At 41.9% G+C, this 15,145-nt stretch overlaps 1 protein-coding gene across 1 annotated transcript; it reads left to right on the top strand.

Moving 5' to 3' along the window:
- The first annotated feature begins 7,087 nt into the window (after positions 1-7,087).
- On the top strand, positions 7,088-14,661 carry LOC115789703 (trichohyalin-like). Its single transcript, XM_030743219.1, has 3 exons — positions 7,088-7,167; positions 7,635-8,593; positions 14,554-14,661. The coding sequence occupies exons 2-3, from the start codon at positions 7,640-7,642 to the stop codon at positions 14,659-14,661; spliced, it is 1,062 nt and encodes a 353-aa protein (XP_030599079.1). The 5' UTR covers positions 7,088-7,167; positions 7,635-7,639.
- The last annotated feature ends 484 nt before the right edge of the window (positions 14,662-15,145 follow it).

Here is a 15,145-nt window from a genome sequence, read left to right as displayed (position 1 = left end):
GCTGTTATGCTTAATTAAGACTGTTTTTTTTTTTTTTTGGACATGTTGATATATTAAATCCATATCTACATAAATATAAACAATAAACTATGCAGGTTGTATATTTGGCATTTAGCCTGTGCAGGGCAAATCTATTTTATTTGTCTGCAACATTCCCAACTAGTAAACACAATACAGATAAAAGGAAACTGAAGCTGCTCTTGTGTTTTTATGCTTATTTACACTTGTATTTCTTTTTTCTGTCTCAGTAATGATTAAAATGGTTGAAAACTGTTATTTTGACATGCTGTTCTGCCTGATTGTCATTTTTCAGCAGTATGCAACCATGAACTGGTACATCTCTTTTCAACCACATCTGAAAATATGAACAATTCTGAGCCCGTTTGGAGAATCACTGAACACTATGTTTTCCTTTTGTGTGAAATTGAACAATAAGCAGGAAATCATAAAAATGATTTCAAAAACTTTAAGGGATTTCGCAGTATTTTTTTCCTTCATGGTTTCCATCATATTTTAGAAAAATCTGTAAAATCTTATCCACGAGGCGCTCAGCTCGGTCTTTACCACAGCAGACTGGAACAGCATCTGCACTAATATAGACAAGGCTGAAATACTTTACTCCCAAAGCACCCTCATCAGACAGCCTAAGGAACTGCTGGATGTCTTCTCTAAGTCCACAAAACACATGTAGGCTGGTGAAAAAACTCCTAGGTGCCCGCAAATATCCCTGAGAGGATCAAGAGCTGGTCCAGTGTGCCGTGACCAGGAAGGAAAACCACACTGTTCCTCCTGAATCCAACCTTCAATTAACAGACAGACTCTCCAGAAAGACCTTCCTAGGTAGGCTGAGGAGTGTGATCCACCTCAAGTTTTAACACACTATGGTGCATCTTCTTTAAAAGAGCGGGACCACTACTCCCTAACTACAGTCAGGGTATGTTCCCTGTCACAATCACAGAGATGCATCCCTCTCGTCCACTGGGGAAAACCCTAACTTATATGCACTTTGCTGCCACTTTCCCCACCATGTCCCTAAAGCCAGTCTCAGTCACAAAGGACCTTAATTGGCTGCTCCCAGATCCACAAAGCACTAGTTAAGGAAAATGTGTCATCATTTCAAATATACAAAGCTATAAATACAAAAAATGAAATCATCCATCCATCCATCCAGCCACCCATCCATCCATTCTTATCCTGTTGAGGGTCACGGGGGGCTGGAGCCAATCCTGTTTGTGTTTGTTTGTGTGAGTGCGAATGTTTGTGTCACGAAATGTAACTTAACCTTTTAAAATTTTAAGTAGTCATTAATGCAATTTATGCTCCTGCTCTACTGTACCTGCTCTATTGTCCTTACAAGTGGAAAGTAACTAAAGATTAAAGCACTTGCAGCGTTATTCAAAAGAGTCTAACTTCTCCTGTCAGTGCAGGAAAGGCGGCCCGCGCTGCAGCAGTGTGGTCTTTCTTTTAGAAACAGCACTTTGTTGTTACAGCACTGAACCATTATCCATGCATCTATTTCTTCCACTTATTCAAGCCATTCATTATCTGATGCACGTCCCACTCATCTGACTCTAACAACTCTGACATTTTTACCTTTGTCAGAACTAGAATGTCTTATGTTGCATGATTGTTTTCAGTCAAATCCCTTTGAACTTATTTTAAAAATGTATGGAAGACCAAGGCCAGTCACTGCAGTGGTGTAGGATTGCTTTTCAACTGAAAGCAAATATGTTTTCAGAAAACAAAAAAAATTGATACACACACACACACACACACACACACACACACACGAATCAGCTTGCTGAAAAAAAAAATCAGCCAAGCAATCCTAAATGCCAGTGAAACATTTAAGGTTTCTAAAAGTATAACTCTGTATTATACTGGAAGCAGCCATGTGGTATCCAAGTGTATATACACATACAACACAGGATTCAATACATAACACTGTGGGTGACCAGTGTGGTAGCTGCTAACAGCAGACCACACAGAGGAGGAAGCCACTGATGAATTACAGGTACTTACTGTGACAGGTTGCGGGTTCTCCAGTCACAGGCCGTCTCAGGCTATGCCACCCTCTTAGTGTGCATCTGTGCGCAGTGGCTCTTTGTGATATTATTGGTTGTGTGACTCACCCTGAACACAACAGCAGCACTGGGTGCACTAGCGTGTGGCTGTTAATTACATAAATAGTCCTGTTTCAGCCACAACTTTATGCACAGTGATGGATCTGGGCCTCAGGACTCTGTCTGGGAGGTGCATGAAGCTGTGTGCACAAGAAGAGTGTTTACCGCTTTGCTTTGCATCTGCATCTGCACGCTAAAAATAATCCACCAATCCAGTCAGGACAGCATTTTTTTGAATGTAAAATATTTTTATTTGACCTTCTCAAAATGTGTTTCAATAACAGAAATTGTCATCATGGTGAGTTGGAATACTATTCACAAATAGGAATTCATTCAACATTATAATTTTCAAAATCAAAATCAGCATGTCATCATAATCCGAGAAAGCAACAAGCCTCTTTCACAGTCTGTCCGCTTGGCCACGATCAAGCAACCTTAGAGACAGATTTTTGTACATATTTGGGTGTTGAAATTTCAACAAGCAGTCATCCATTAGTGATACGAAACTGAGTCTGAGATGTTAAGCCTGATGTGACCAAACAACAACCGTCGTACATCATACCGAAATACATTGAAAGTAAAGCATAACAGAAAGGAAAGAGTCTGTAGTTAACACATAAAACAAAGATCTCTTCAGAAATACTCAACAAATATCAGTATATCATTCTTTTGTTATACAAACCAAAACCGATTGTTTCTCTTTTTTAATTTTTTTTTCATGGTAACACATGATCGTTGATGGTATTTTGGCAACATGTGCATTTCAGGAGTTAACAGAACTATTATCATAACATAAGTCACTGGACATTACGCATCCTTGTTTCCCCAAAGCAAGGTAAATAACTGGGGAAAAAAACTAGCTGTTATTATTTTAGCTATAATACTTTGACTTGAAACTGAATTGACCTCAAATCGGCAATAAAACCCACCTAGCTTCAGAGCTCAGTCTGAGTATGTAGTCTTCAGTAGAAAAAACTACAGTGTCACTACTTGTTTTGCTGGTTCTGCACCACATCTGAATTAAATCAAGAGTTCTTAGAGGCACCTGAAGTGGTACAAATATGTGCTCATCAGGGTTAAGGTATCGTCAGTTCCTTATTAAGGTATATTTTCAGTTCATCGTCAAGTTCTCAGGAACAGAGTACCCGGAGAAGAGACCAGACCATTGATCACGCAGGTAATGATGCTTGGAAGCCCGACTCGACCACTTAGGCCTCAGGACTTTTTTTTTTTCCTTGTTCTTTTTCTTTATGTAGATTTGTCGTAACATACATCCTGGGCCTGCGAAAGTATTCCCAAATGAGAGATGCACGCTATAGGAGATATTTAAATCCCAACATATACTGCATGAGAGACATTACTAGCTTTATGCAAACTTTAGATACAAAAAGAGCATACTGTTTCTCTCAAATAATCACACACATATAAAAAGCAAATAATAATTCAGCAATGCATCGAATCCTTCTTGGTAAAGCCCTCATATTGCAACAGACAAACACTGATATAAGCTGTCTTAATAGAGACATTTACCATTGGATCAGCAGTTTGCTGCAGTATGGTCAATGTATGATGGCTGATTGTTTGGCGGAAACATAACTATTGATCTCAGAATGACTGAATTTTTGCGCATGTGCCTGACGTGTCCTCGGACTGTGTGGTAGGTCGAGGTCAACAGATTCAGCAGAGTGAAGCTGACTGTGGTAGGTTGGATTCTAGTAAGTGAAAGAGATTTTGCATCTGGACTGCGGTAAGTCCACACAGGCTGCTGTCAGAAGCAGAACCCCAGTGGAAAGACCACACAGATGTTCGAACAACAGTTTAAGAACCAAGCAGCATGACACTAGTGTCATTTCCTAGAGGTTACCTCAGTGGGTCTATCAAAGGTTAAATGACAAACATGAACTGCACTGTCTATACATAGTGTCCCAGCTGTAAATGCCTAAAATGCCCCCCAAAGTAAAAAGAAATTGTGCAGCATTATTCTGTAGTTCTATAGTCACATACATATTTTGCACCAGCTGTCCTGGCTTTGTAGATGCACGACGGCTCTATGTACACAGCAGACGGTGACCGTGGAGAGTTTTGCTACTGTAGTCGCTGTGCTAATGTGCCTGCTAATGTTTCCTTGTTTCGCTAATCCCATGTTCAACATGACCCTGCGCCCCACAGTTTGAGAAACACTGCCCTAACCTAAGATGGAAAGCATGACAATCGTTATACCGCAATGCTACCATGTTAAACATAACATCTCTGATAAACGTGAGGTCTGCTGTAGCATGGCTGTAATCAAGTCCATTCCCTCCTGCTAAATTGGACCTTTACTTGTTCTCAGTTGTAATTGTTACAATGACTCAGATACAGCAAATATTTGGTTATTGTTTAGATAAGTGTAACCCTGATGTCATAAATAGGCTGCCAAGGACATTCTGGTTTTAGGGATTTAGTGAGGCCCAGTCACACACCTATCAGGTCATAGTGTTTGTGGGATCCATGGTAACTAAATTATATCACTTTAATTTAATTACATTTATTTATATATAAAAAGCATATATAACATGTCCCTGAACACGAGCTCAGTCCCCTTCTTACCAATCATTTCAGCTTTAGGCCACAGGCTGAGAACAATAAAGGTTTAGTTTGGCAGGAGGAAACTGACCTGTGACCCAGAGCTGAAATGACTGCAGGAAGACAGCTGAGCTGATGTTCAGTGACACGTGTCACACATGGTGTTTCATAGGTTCACGGGCTGAACAGATGCAATAAATGCCATTAAATATGTGCATATGATTCAGTTACCGGGGTCCCCCACAAACACATCAGACCTGACAGGTGTGTGAAGCCAGATGACACACATCAATTAATTAAACTGCAGGAATGTCTTAAAGACATTAAGGCCTGGATGACCTCTAACTTCCTGCTTCTAAATTCAGATAAAACTGAAATTCTTGTTCTCGGCCCCACAAATCTTAGAAACATGGTTTCTAACCAGATACTTACTCTGGATGGCATTACTTTGGCCTGCAGTAACACTGTGAGAAATCTTGGAGTCATTTTTGACTAGGATATGTCCTTCAATGCACATATTAAACAAATATGTAGGACCGCTTTTTTGCATTTGCGCAATATTTCTAAAATTAGAAACATCCTTTCTCAGAGTGATGCTGAAAAGCTAATTCATGCATTTATTACTTCTAGGGTGGACTATTGTAATTCGTTATTATCAGGCTGTCCTAAAAGCTCCCTGAAAAGCCTTCAGCTGATCCAAAATGCTGCAGCTAGAGTACTGACAGGGACTAGAAAGAGAGAGCAGATTTCTCCCATACTGGCTTCTCTTCATTGGCTCCCTGTTAAATCTAGAATAGAATTTAAAATCCTTCTCCTCACATACAAGGTCCTGAATAATCAGGCCCCATCTTATCTGAAAGACCTCATAGTACCATATCACCCCAACAGAGCACTTCGCTCTCAGACTGCTGGCTTACTTGTGGTTCCTCGGATACTTAAGAGTAGAATGGGAGGCAGAGCCTTCAGCTTTCAGGCCCCTCTTCTGTGGAACCAGCTTCCAGCTTGGATTCGGGAGACAGACACCCTCTCTATTTTTAAGATTAGGCTTAAAACTTTCCTTTATGATCAAGCTTATGGTTAGGGCTGGATCAGGTGACCCTGAACCATCCCTTAGTTATGCTGCTATAGGCCTAGTCTGCTGGGGGGTTCACATAATGCACTGTTTCTTCTCATTCACCTTAGTTGCTTTGTTTATACTCCACTCTGCATTTAATCATTAATTGATATTAATCTCTGGCTCTCTTCCACAGCATGTCTTTCTCTCCCCTCAGCCCAACCAGTCGCGGCAGATGACCCCCCCTCCCTGAGCCTGGTTCTGCTGGAGGTTTCTTCCTGTTAAAAGGGAGTTTTTCCTTTCCACTGTCGCCAAGTGCTGCTCATAGGGGGTCGTTTTGACTGTTGGGTTTTCTCTGTATTATTGTAGGGTCTTTACCCACAATACAAAGCACCTTGAGGCAACTGTTTGTTGTGATTTGGCGCTATATAAATAAAATTGAATTGAATTGAATTGTATGACCGCAACTCATTAAATCACTAAAAGCAGGAAGTGCTTGGCAGCCTGTTCATGTTTTATTGTTCTCAACAAATCCAACATGTACAGTGATGTGAAAAAGTATTTGCCCCCTTCCTGATTTCTTTTTTTTTAATCATATGTATCACAGTCACATGTTTCATTAGCAAAATAAGCCAAGAGCAAAAACCACTGGTTCCTAACTTTACAACAGGCATTAGTGCTGTGATAACACACATTTATTTAATGAGGTGGCCTGTTTCATATTCAGGTGCTGGTTTTCATCACGTGCTGTGTTTCACTGACTCAGTCCTTCAGACTGACTCGGTCACTGAAGTCGATGGTCATCCATTAAGAGTTTACCTGTCAGTACCTGCAGGAACAGTACCTGCACAAACAGTACCTGCACAAACAGTACCTGCAGAAACAGTACCTGCATGGCAGTGTCCATTGGTCAGTAAGAGCTGTTGTTGCTAGGCAACATGAGCATCTGACAATACTGTTCTATGTAGGCGGGGCTTGTTACAAATTTCAAAACACAATGTTCAGTAGAACTCTGATGTCATCACATCGCTTAGTTTCAGCATTTTTAAACAAGACAGACAACACAACACAGCAGCCAGCAGACAACACAGCAGCCAGCAGACAACACAGCAGCCAGCAGCCAACAGACAACACAGCAGCCAGCAGACAACACAGCAGCCAGCAGACAACACAGCAGCCAACAGACAATACAGCAGACAACAGACAACAGACAACACAGCAGACAACAGACAACACAGCAGCCAGCAGCCAACAGACAACACAGCAGACAAAAGACAACACAGCAGCCAACAGACAACACAGCAGACAACAGACAACACAGCAGAAAAGACATCTCAGCATCTCAAATAAAACAGAAATTATCACAGTGAAAGCACAACAACAAAATACTGGAAGAACACAGCTTCGACTGTGAACCCCTGAAAGGTAGCTTCATTTCCTCTTTTACAAATTTCTTCCTTTGATTAAAACTTTTCTCAGTTGATTTGGCCCAATTCTCACAGCACAAAAGTGATTTTCACCACTCTTAATGCAGTTCTCCAAACAGTTAAAGCATTTTTCATAACTTATACTCACCTGTGCAAAAGGCAACATGGCGTCAACTACTATATAGTCCATAAAGACATGCTACATACATTCAGCAGCCACTTTATTAGGTACACTTGTTGGTTGCTCGACCTCAAAAAATGTTTGAGGTCATTTGATTGAAACACTAACACAATGCTGGACAGTATTTAGGAAAATGAGAGCTTTAGAGTTGTGAGTGACAAAAGTGTGAGAATTGCTCCAAATCGATTGAGAAGAAACTGTAACAGCACTTTAAAAAAAAAGAGATTTTCATGGGAGGCTAATAATTCTGTCCTGATCTGTTGCTTTATTTCTTGGTGGAAAAGACGCAATGAACAGGCCAAACTCCAGAGCAGGACTGGTGAGCACCTCGCCCTTCACAACCGTCTCAGAGCTTATCGTGCTGCGCGAAGCCTTTTATTCCCTGCAGGTGGAAAACTACAAGCTCAAAGAAGATGTGCAACGAGTTCAACATCAACTTAAAGAGGAAGAAAAAGGGAAGATGGAGGCAAAGATGGAAGTAGAGAACATGAAGAAGGAACTGAGAGCAGTAAAGAAAGAATTAGAAGAAGAAAGAAAAGGAAAAGAGCATGTGGAGAAGGATGCAGATGATCTCAAAAAGAAGCTACAGGAAGTGGAAGAAGCCCTAGAAGAGGAAGTCAAAGGAAGACTGGAGGCTGAAAATGAAAATGGGAAAATAAAGGAGGACTTGTTAGAATTATTCAAAGCAGTTGAAGAGGAGGAAAGGGAGGTGCAAAAAACAAAACATGACTGTGAAAATGCAAAGAACGAAGAGTTAAAGGTGAAGAACACATTAGAAAAAGAGAGAAGAGAAAGAGAGTGGGCAGAGCACAAAAAAGCCCTAGAAGAGGAAGTCAAAGGAAGACTGGAGGCTGAAAATGAAAATGGGAACATAAAGGATTACTTGTCCGAATTATTCAAAACATTTGAAGAGGAGGAAAGGGAGCAGGCAGAGGACGAAACCACAACTGCGAAGCGGAAACTGCGGGAAGTGCAGTGTGTGCTCCAAGAAGAAATTAAAGAAAAGCTGATGGCCAAAAAAGACTCAGAAGATCTAAAAAAGGAATTATTGGCCACAAAACAAAAACTAGAGGAGGAAAAAATAGAAGTTTCTATAAATACAAACATGCCCAAGACTGAAATGACAGCAAAAGACTGTAAAACAGCTCTCAGACAGCTCAAACTAGAACACAAAGCAGCCAAGAAGAATGTGAAAGTGAAAGCAAAAGAGGCCAAAAAGAAACTGAAAGGAAAAGTGAAAGAGGCCGAGCAGCAGCTGCTGACACAATAAAAGAGCTGAAGAAGCAGAAGAAATCCACTAAGACATGAAGTCCACTTCCTCCTTCTCCTCCTTCCCTCTGTCTCCTCACCCCCCCCCCCCCTCATCCTTCCCTCTGTCTCCTCATCCTCCCCCCCTCTCCTCATCCTTCCCTCTGTCTCCTCATCCTCCCCCCCCCATCCTTCCCTCTGTCTCCTCATCCTCCCCCCCCTCTCCTCATCCTTCCCTCTGTCTCCTCATCCTCCCCCCCTCATCCTTCCCTCTGTCTCCTCATCCTCACCCCCCCTCCTTCCCTCTGTCTCCTCATCCTCCCCCCCTCATCCTTCCCTCTGTCTCCTCATCCCCCCCCCTCCTCATCCTTCCCTCTGTCTCCTCACCCCCCCCTCATCCTTCCCTCTGTCTCCTCATCCTCACCCCCTCTCCTCATCCTTCCCTCTGTCTCCTCATCCTCCCCCCTCTCCTCATCCTTTCCTCTGTCTCCTCAACCCCCCTTCATCCTTCCCTCTGTCTCCTCACCCCCCCTCATCCTTCCCTCTGTCTCCTCATCCTCCCCCCTCTCCTCATCCTTCCCTCTGTCTCCTCACCCCCCCCCATCCTTCCCTCTGTCTCCTCATCCTCCCCCCTCTCTTCATCCTTCCCTCTGTCCCCTCACCCCCCCATCCTTCCCTCTGTCTCCTCATCCTCCCCCCTCTCCTCCCACCACACCTTTCTCTTTAACACCCCTAACCTTCCATTTTTCCTCCCTCCCATTCCCTCTATCTTTCCCATCTCCTTTTTGACTTGTTTCAAGTTATATTTCCTCCCATATTTTAGTTATTAAGTTTCCTTTTTTAGTGATTGAGTTTCCTAAATTTTAATTGTTTAGTTTCCTTTTTTAGTGATTGAGTTTCCTAAACTTTAGTTGTTAAGTTTCCTTTTTTAGTTGTTAAGTTTCCTTTTTTAGTGGTTAAGTTTCCTTTTTAGTTGTTAAGTTTCCTTTTTAGTTATTAAGTTTCCTTTTTTAGTGGTTAAGTTTCCTTTCTTAGTTGTTAAGTGTGATTGAACTGTGTTGTGTTTTGATGTCTTCATATAATAAATGAATACAAAGTAAACAAAAGAGGTTTCTGTCAGTATGTACAACAGGACGAGAGGAAGCACTAACTCATGTTTTTGTGTGTATGTCCTCATGGCTTCATTAATGGTGTACAACTCATTTTATTCACAGTTGTGTATCACAGAAGTTACATGTAGAGTGCCCCACAAAAACTTTTGAAATTGCATTTTTTCACACAAACATCATTTAATTCTTCTGCTTCATTTTCAAACACATTCATCATAAACCACCTCAGATAGTAAAGAGACTCGGGACCGGATCCATCCTGATGTATCACAGACTCTGTAATGGATCTGCAAACTGGGTCCGGATCGGAGTCCATTCGCACAGCGGGATGAATCCAGAATGGACCAGATTTATGGATCAGGATCGCTCCTTGTAGTTTGCTGCACAGCTGGTTATAAGCTACCGTTATGGCAGCTAACGTTAGGCTCGAGTGTCCTAAAAACCCGCTTTGTCTCCGATACAGTTTGATTAAATCATCACTTTGTGTTACACGACAGGTCAGTTGGGAAAACAACAGATTTGTGTTCACTCAAAGTTTTTGTTTTATAAAGAAATCTTTATTTCACATCATTTCATTCAGGAGTAAGAATAAAACTCCCCACTCCACAGAGTAGGTCTGGGGACAATTTCACTGCAGCCAATCAAAGCATACGAGGTGAATAAACCCCTTCAATGATCTTTAACTCTAATTAGCATCACACTAAATCTCCAAAAACAATTCTCCACGGCAAGAGCAGCTAGAGGCTCACAGGTGTGCTGCAGGGGGACAAATTTACAAAATTAAAGGTTTTATTAAAGAGACATTTAAAAACAATTGTAAACAGTTTTACTGATACACACTAAAATACCTGGTACCTCGATCTGCCCCTCTATTGACTACCAGCTTCCTCTACTACTGCCTCTACACAGATCTGAAATTAGGTCATCTATAAATACACAATTTCACAAAAACATCTGTAAGACATAAAACTTGAAACCTTCAAATATTCATGCCCAGGATTATGCCGCTCACATGGAGTGAGGTGTGCACCCGCCTCACGCCACTGGCCTGATCCCACTCGTAAAACTGTTTCTACGTGCAGTTGATTGTATATTTACCCCTGGAAGCACTAATTAAAGGCACAACCCCCCCTTTTTCCTTCAGTACCAACTGCCACGTTCGTATGAGTTTATTCTCCAAGTGTCGCAGGTCAGTGATGATGGATCTTCTTCACCGCTAACAGCAGCAGAAACACCAGGGCTCACTGACAGAGAGGTCAGGATGTCCTCAGCAGCTCACCTCAGTATCACTGGCACTGCTCAGCAGAGCTTCACTCACTTGTATTGAACTCCTTTTCCAAAGTTTTCCAGCCTCCTCCAGAGTAACATCTGGAAGCTTCTCACCGGCTCACTGACAGCTGAGTTACTGACAGCAGCACTGACTACACACAACATTTAAAGGAGCTTGTTGCAGCCCATCAGTGTGATGTTCACTGAACAATGACTTCATAAAGGAAATGGTCATAAACTGTGGCAAAAGCTTCACCTTAAGCATTTGAACTTCAGCAACAGTTGAAGACATTCAGACATCAGTTTTAGGCAATTAAGCTCAAACTCATTATTTACATGAACCAAACTAAGGAAACCAGTCAGACTGTCTTAAATTCAAGTTTGGAGTTATGAAACATCCTCATAACTCCAAACACAAAAAGAGTGCAAATGTGCGGGAACCACTGAGAACTGTGTTTGACTCACCGAGTAAGCTTCTGTTTGGATGTTTCTAATTTTGAAAATATTGCACAAATGCAAAAAAAGCGGTCCTACATATTTGTTTAATATGTGCATTGAAGGACAAAAATGACTCCAAGATTTCTCACAGTGTCCCTGGAGGCCAAAGTAATGCCATCCAGATCAATCAATCAATCAGTTTTATTAAGTCTAAAATGACCCCTTTCAGGGAATGAGAGTACAGTTAACAAATGTTTTAACCTTTAACCTCTCTTCTGCCTCTCTCCTCCTCCTTCTTCCATCTTTCTCCATCTCTGAGTGAACTTCTCTCTCTCTTTTCTCTTCCTGGAAACACAGCAGCTGTTCTTTAAGCTAGCAGACACACTGTGTGACAAACTGCACACAAACAGTTTTTGTGTTTGCTGATATTTGAAATTACCTGCAACACGTTACTTGGGTCAATGTCACCAAAAAGTGCGTTTGGGACTTTGTAAATCGCCCCCAAAAAAGTTTCAATTTCCCAACTAATTTCATATCCATTGTATCAAGTTGACCTTTGGCTGTTGTAAACACATTTGGGCCAAAAGTGGCCCAAATGTGTTTGGCAAAGGTGGGCCATGTGCGTTTTTTCATATGTGGGCCACTTCAGGCTCACATCTATTTTGTGCGGGCCGGAAGAATGCCTACAGTGCCAGATTATTGCCTGAAGTGGGCCACTTCCGTATGCTATCTGGGTGGTAGCTGTGGACTGTGGATGTGGTACAGATGGGTGAAAAATGAAAGGAAATTTAAATGTTTTACTACTATACTGAGGGTGGCCCTGTTATACTGTATACTGTACATTTGCCAGCATAGCACAGTTCATGTCCACTTATTCAATTAGAAGGACAAGTCAGTGCAAACAGTTCTTCTCAGTGAGCATGCAGTATTCCTGTAAGGAAACATTTCTATCCTGATGTGAGTTGTCTGTTTCAGGAGGACACACCGGAGTCACTAAATCGTTTGATGGCCTTTGTTACTAATTCTCGACCCATGTGAATGACTCATGAACTCAAGTGGTTCTTTGCTGTCACCATGTGAAATTGGGCGCAAAGAGGGAAGAAAAATCTCCCTGCGATTGCTCAGGTTGCTAGCAGGCTGCTGGAGTCAACTTTGCCACTGACTCACTCGCTTTATTTGCTAAGCAGTAGTGAAAGTGTAAAAAGAGCAATGCAAACCAGAAATGTGGACCATTTGGTTTCACAGTAAAAGTTGAGCCTCTTGACACGTGTTGGTTTCAGTGGTAAGGAGTGACTTTTACTTTGAACGCTCTCTGTTTCTGGTTTCCATTCTTTTTCAGGTTTTACTACTGCTTGTTGATGAATAGTTGATGAATGTTTTCAGACAGTCAGCACCTGCCATGCAAACTACAGGTGACCAAGGAAATCTGCATCCAACCAAAGCAATTACAGAACACTTTTGGTGCAACACCCTCTTTATGGCAATTTCACCCAGTGACAACCAGCTGCCTCCAGTAACTACTTGCCAACCAGTCAGCTAATACACATTTTTCCCTAGCAACCAGACGCTTCCAGGGGGTCACCGATTGGTCTCTAGGTCTGTGTGACTGATGCTTAAACTGTTCTAGAAGTGGTGGCTCACACACACACACACACACACACACACACACACAGGTGTCAAATTCCAAAAACAGTAGTGAACGTTTTTAATTCACTGGTCACAGACTTGAAATCTACTTGTTTGCATGTTTTGACACAAAAACATTTCGTTTGTTTTGGTGTCATTTGCACAGGTGAGTCTGTGCCATGAGAAACTGTTCTGAGGTCTGCATTAAGAGTGGTTAAAATGTTCCTGATGTGAGGATGGCATTAACTGTTTGAGGAAAAGAACTGTAAAACATCCAGCAGCAAATTGCAGAGGGTGTAGGAGTGACGATGTGCAGGAACTCATCCCTGGAGCTGCATAAATGCTTCCTCTGTTTTGGGCACTCAGATAATTGGATGATGACTTAAAGTCTACAAGATTATCACTTTTGGAATAAATTAGTTTCAGATAATGAAAAGCATGCTTTGTTTGACCCTGTGGGGATAGTTTGGAGAGAAAGCATTATTGTTTTTACTTCAGTTATATTAATACAGCTACTTCTCTCTGCATACTAAAATCTTCCTTCCTCATACAGGACAAACCTGCCTTTCACTTTGCTGTTTTGAAGTGCCGTCCTCTGTCCTCATTCCAGCACCTTACTAATACAGAAGCACATACATGGATATTAATCTCCCACGACTTTAACTTGTATTATCATCATTGTCAGCAGAAGCAGTGGGAAATGTCAGGGTCATGTGATCTCCTGGATAGGCAGATGATTACAATCTAAACAACGAGCTCACACAAGCAATTAAACAAACACTTTAAACACATGGAGACAAAAAAATAAAGTCAGCTTCTGTCAGAAGCTGAGAACATGAGGACACTTTCATTATTTTACCTGCAACCTTTTGAATATGTCTGAAACAAGAAATAATATCTGATCTCATCCCAAAGGTTCAAAAACAGTCTGGCTTTTATCTGAAAATGGAATCTGTTCCAAAACCAATGATCCTGAAGACCTTTCCATTTTCTCACTGCCACAAACACAGGAAGCTGGATGTTTACATCCCAACATCAGAAAAGTGATTTAATGTTCAATAAAATGTGTTCAGATTTGGCAAATTGATCATTCACCTCATAAAACAGGACACACAGCTCTCCTCTATGTGAGCTACCTTGATAAGTAAAAGGTATGTGTATCGGTATTGGCAATACTGCCCCTGTATTCACTTGCCATCAGATAGATACCAAAATTTGCAGTCTGACATACCACCACACACCAGACCACAGGAATGTGTCTCTGAGAGCAGACTGCTCTGATTGGTGGGCGGGGGGTTCACATCTGGATGTGACCAGCAGGAATTTTGAGCAGAAAAAAAACACATTATACTCGCTGTGGTCAGGGGCGCAGCTATATACTTTCTGAGGTGTATGCGGACACATTTTTAGGCCTGTAGTTACATTTCTCGAGGTGCATGTCATTTTCCTTAAAGGCCTTTCACAGCTCCACTGGTGCCGAAAACTAATGTTTGACTATGTGTTACCTGACCAGATCGCGGCTCCCAACCGTGGTAAGGAGACCCCTGGCGTATTCTTCACTCGGCTCGTAGTGGGTAACAAGCCTGCTTCTTCACAGCGGGTCAGCTTCCGCCAGGCGTAGAAAGACAGCAACTGCCACGATTTCAGCAACAAAACTTTATTTCTTTTCATCTGTCCCGAACACACTTTTTCTTTCCCTCTCCTGCGCTAGCCTGCAACATACAACACAGGGCGGCGCAGAGGACAACTAACACATGGGCGGTCCCTCCAAGCCTACAACATGGCACCTCCCACTTTGAATACATCCCCCACAAGGCTGCAATCCTAAAGGGGAAGGCTCTGCCTGTAACACTACCCCCACTCTGGATGATGATTAAACCCTTAACATCACTCCAGCATGTTATAACATTAATAAGTAAAACAAAAGAGATCCTGAAAAGAAAAACACTCTCCTCCCCACAGTCCATAAACAAGTAATTCTTTGGTGGAGGATAGTCCAGGTTGAAGATGAAGGCACTGAACTTCCCACACGAGTGTAAACATCCTCCACTCTGGAAAGGGATGCAATTAAATGTCCATAACATATCATGTTTTACACACAAAAC

The sequence above is a fragment of the Archocentrus centrarchus genome, chromosome 12 (assembly GCF_007364275.1).
Source record: "Archocentrus centrarchus isolate MPI-CPG fArcCen1 chromosome 12, fArcCen1, whole genome shotgun sequence".
Lineage (NCBI taxonomy): Eukaryota > Metazoa > Chordata > Actinopteri > Cichliformes > Cichlidae > Archocentrus > Archocentrus centrarchus.
The sequence above is the reverse complement of the archived record's forward strand: the minus strand, read 5'-3'. Positions and strand labels throughout refer to the sequence as shown.

Bases quoted from the DNA above. Each gene is read 5' to 3' on its own strand.
- LOC115789703 (XM_030743219.1), top strand. From the start codon at position 7,640: ATGAACAGGCCAAACTCCAGAGCAGGACTGGTGAGCACCTCGCCCTTC. The intron at 8,594-14,553 runs GCCGAGCAGCAG...TTACCTGACCAG, and splicing joins TGAAAGGAAAAGTGAAAGAG to ATCGCGGCTCCCAACCGTGG.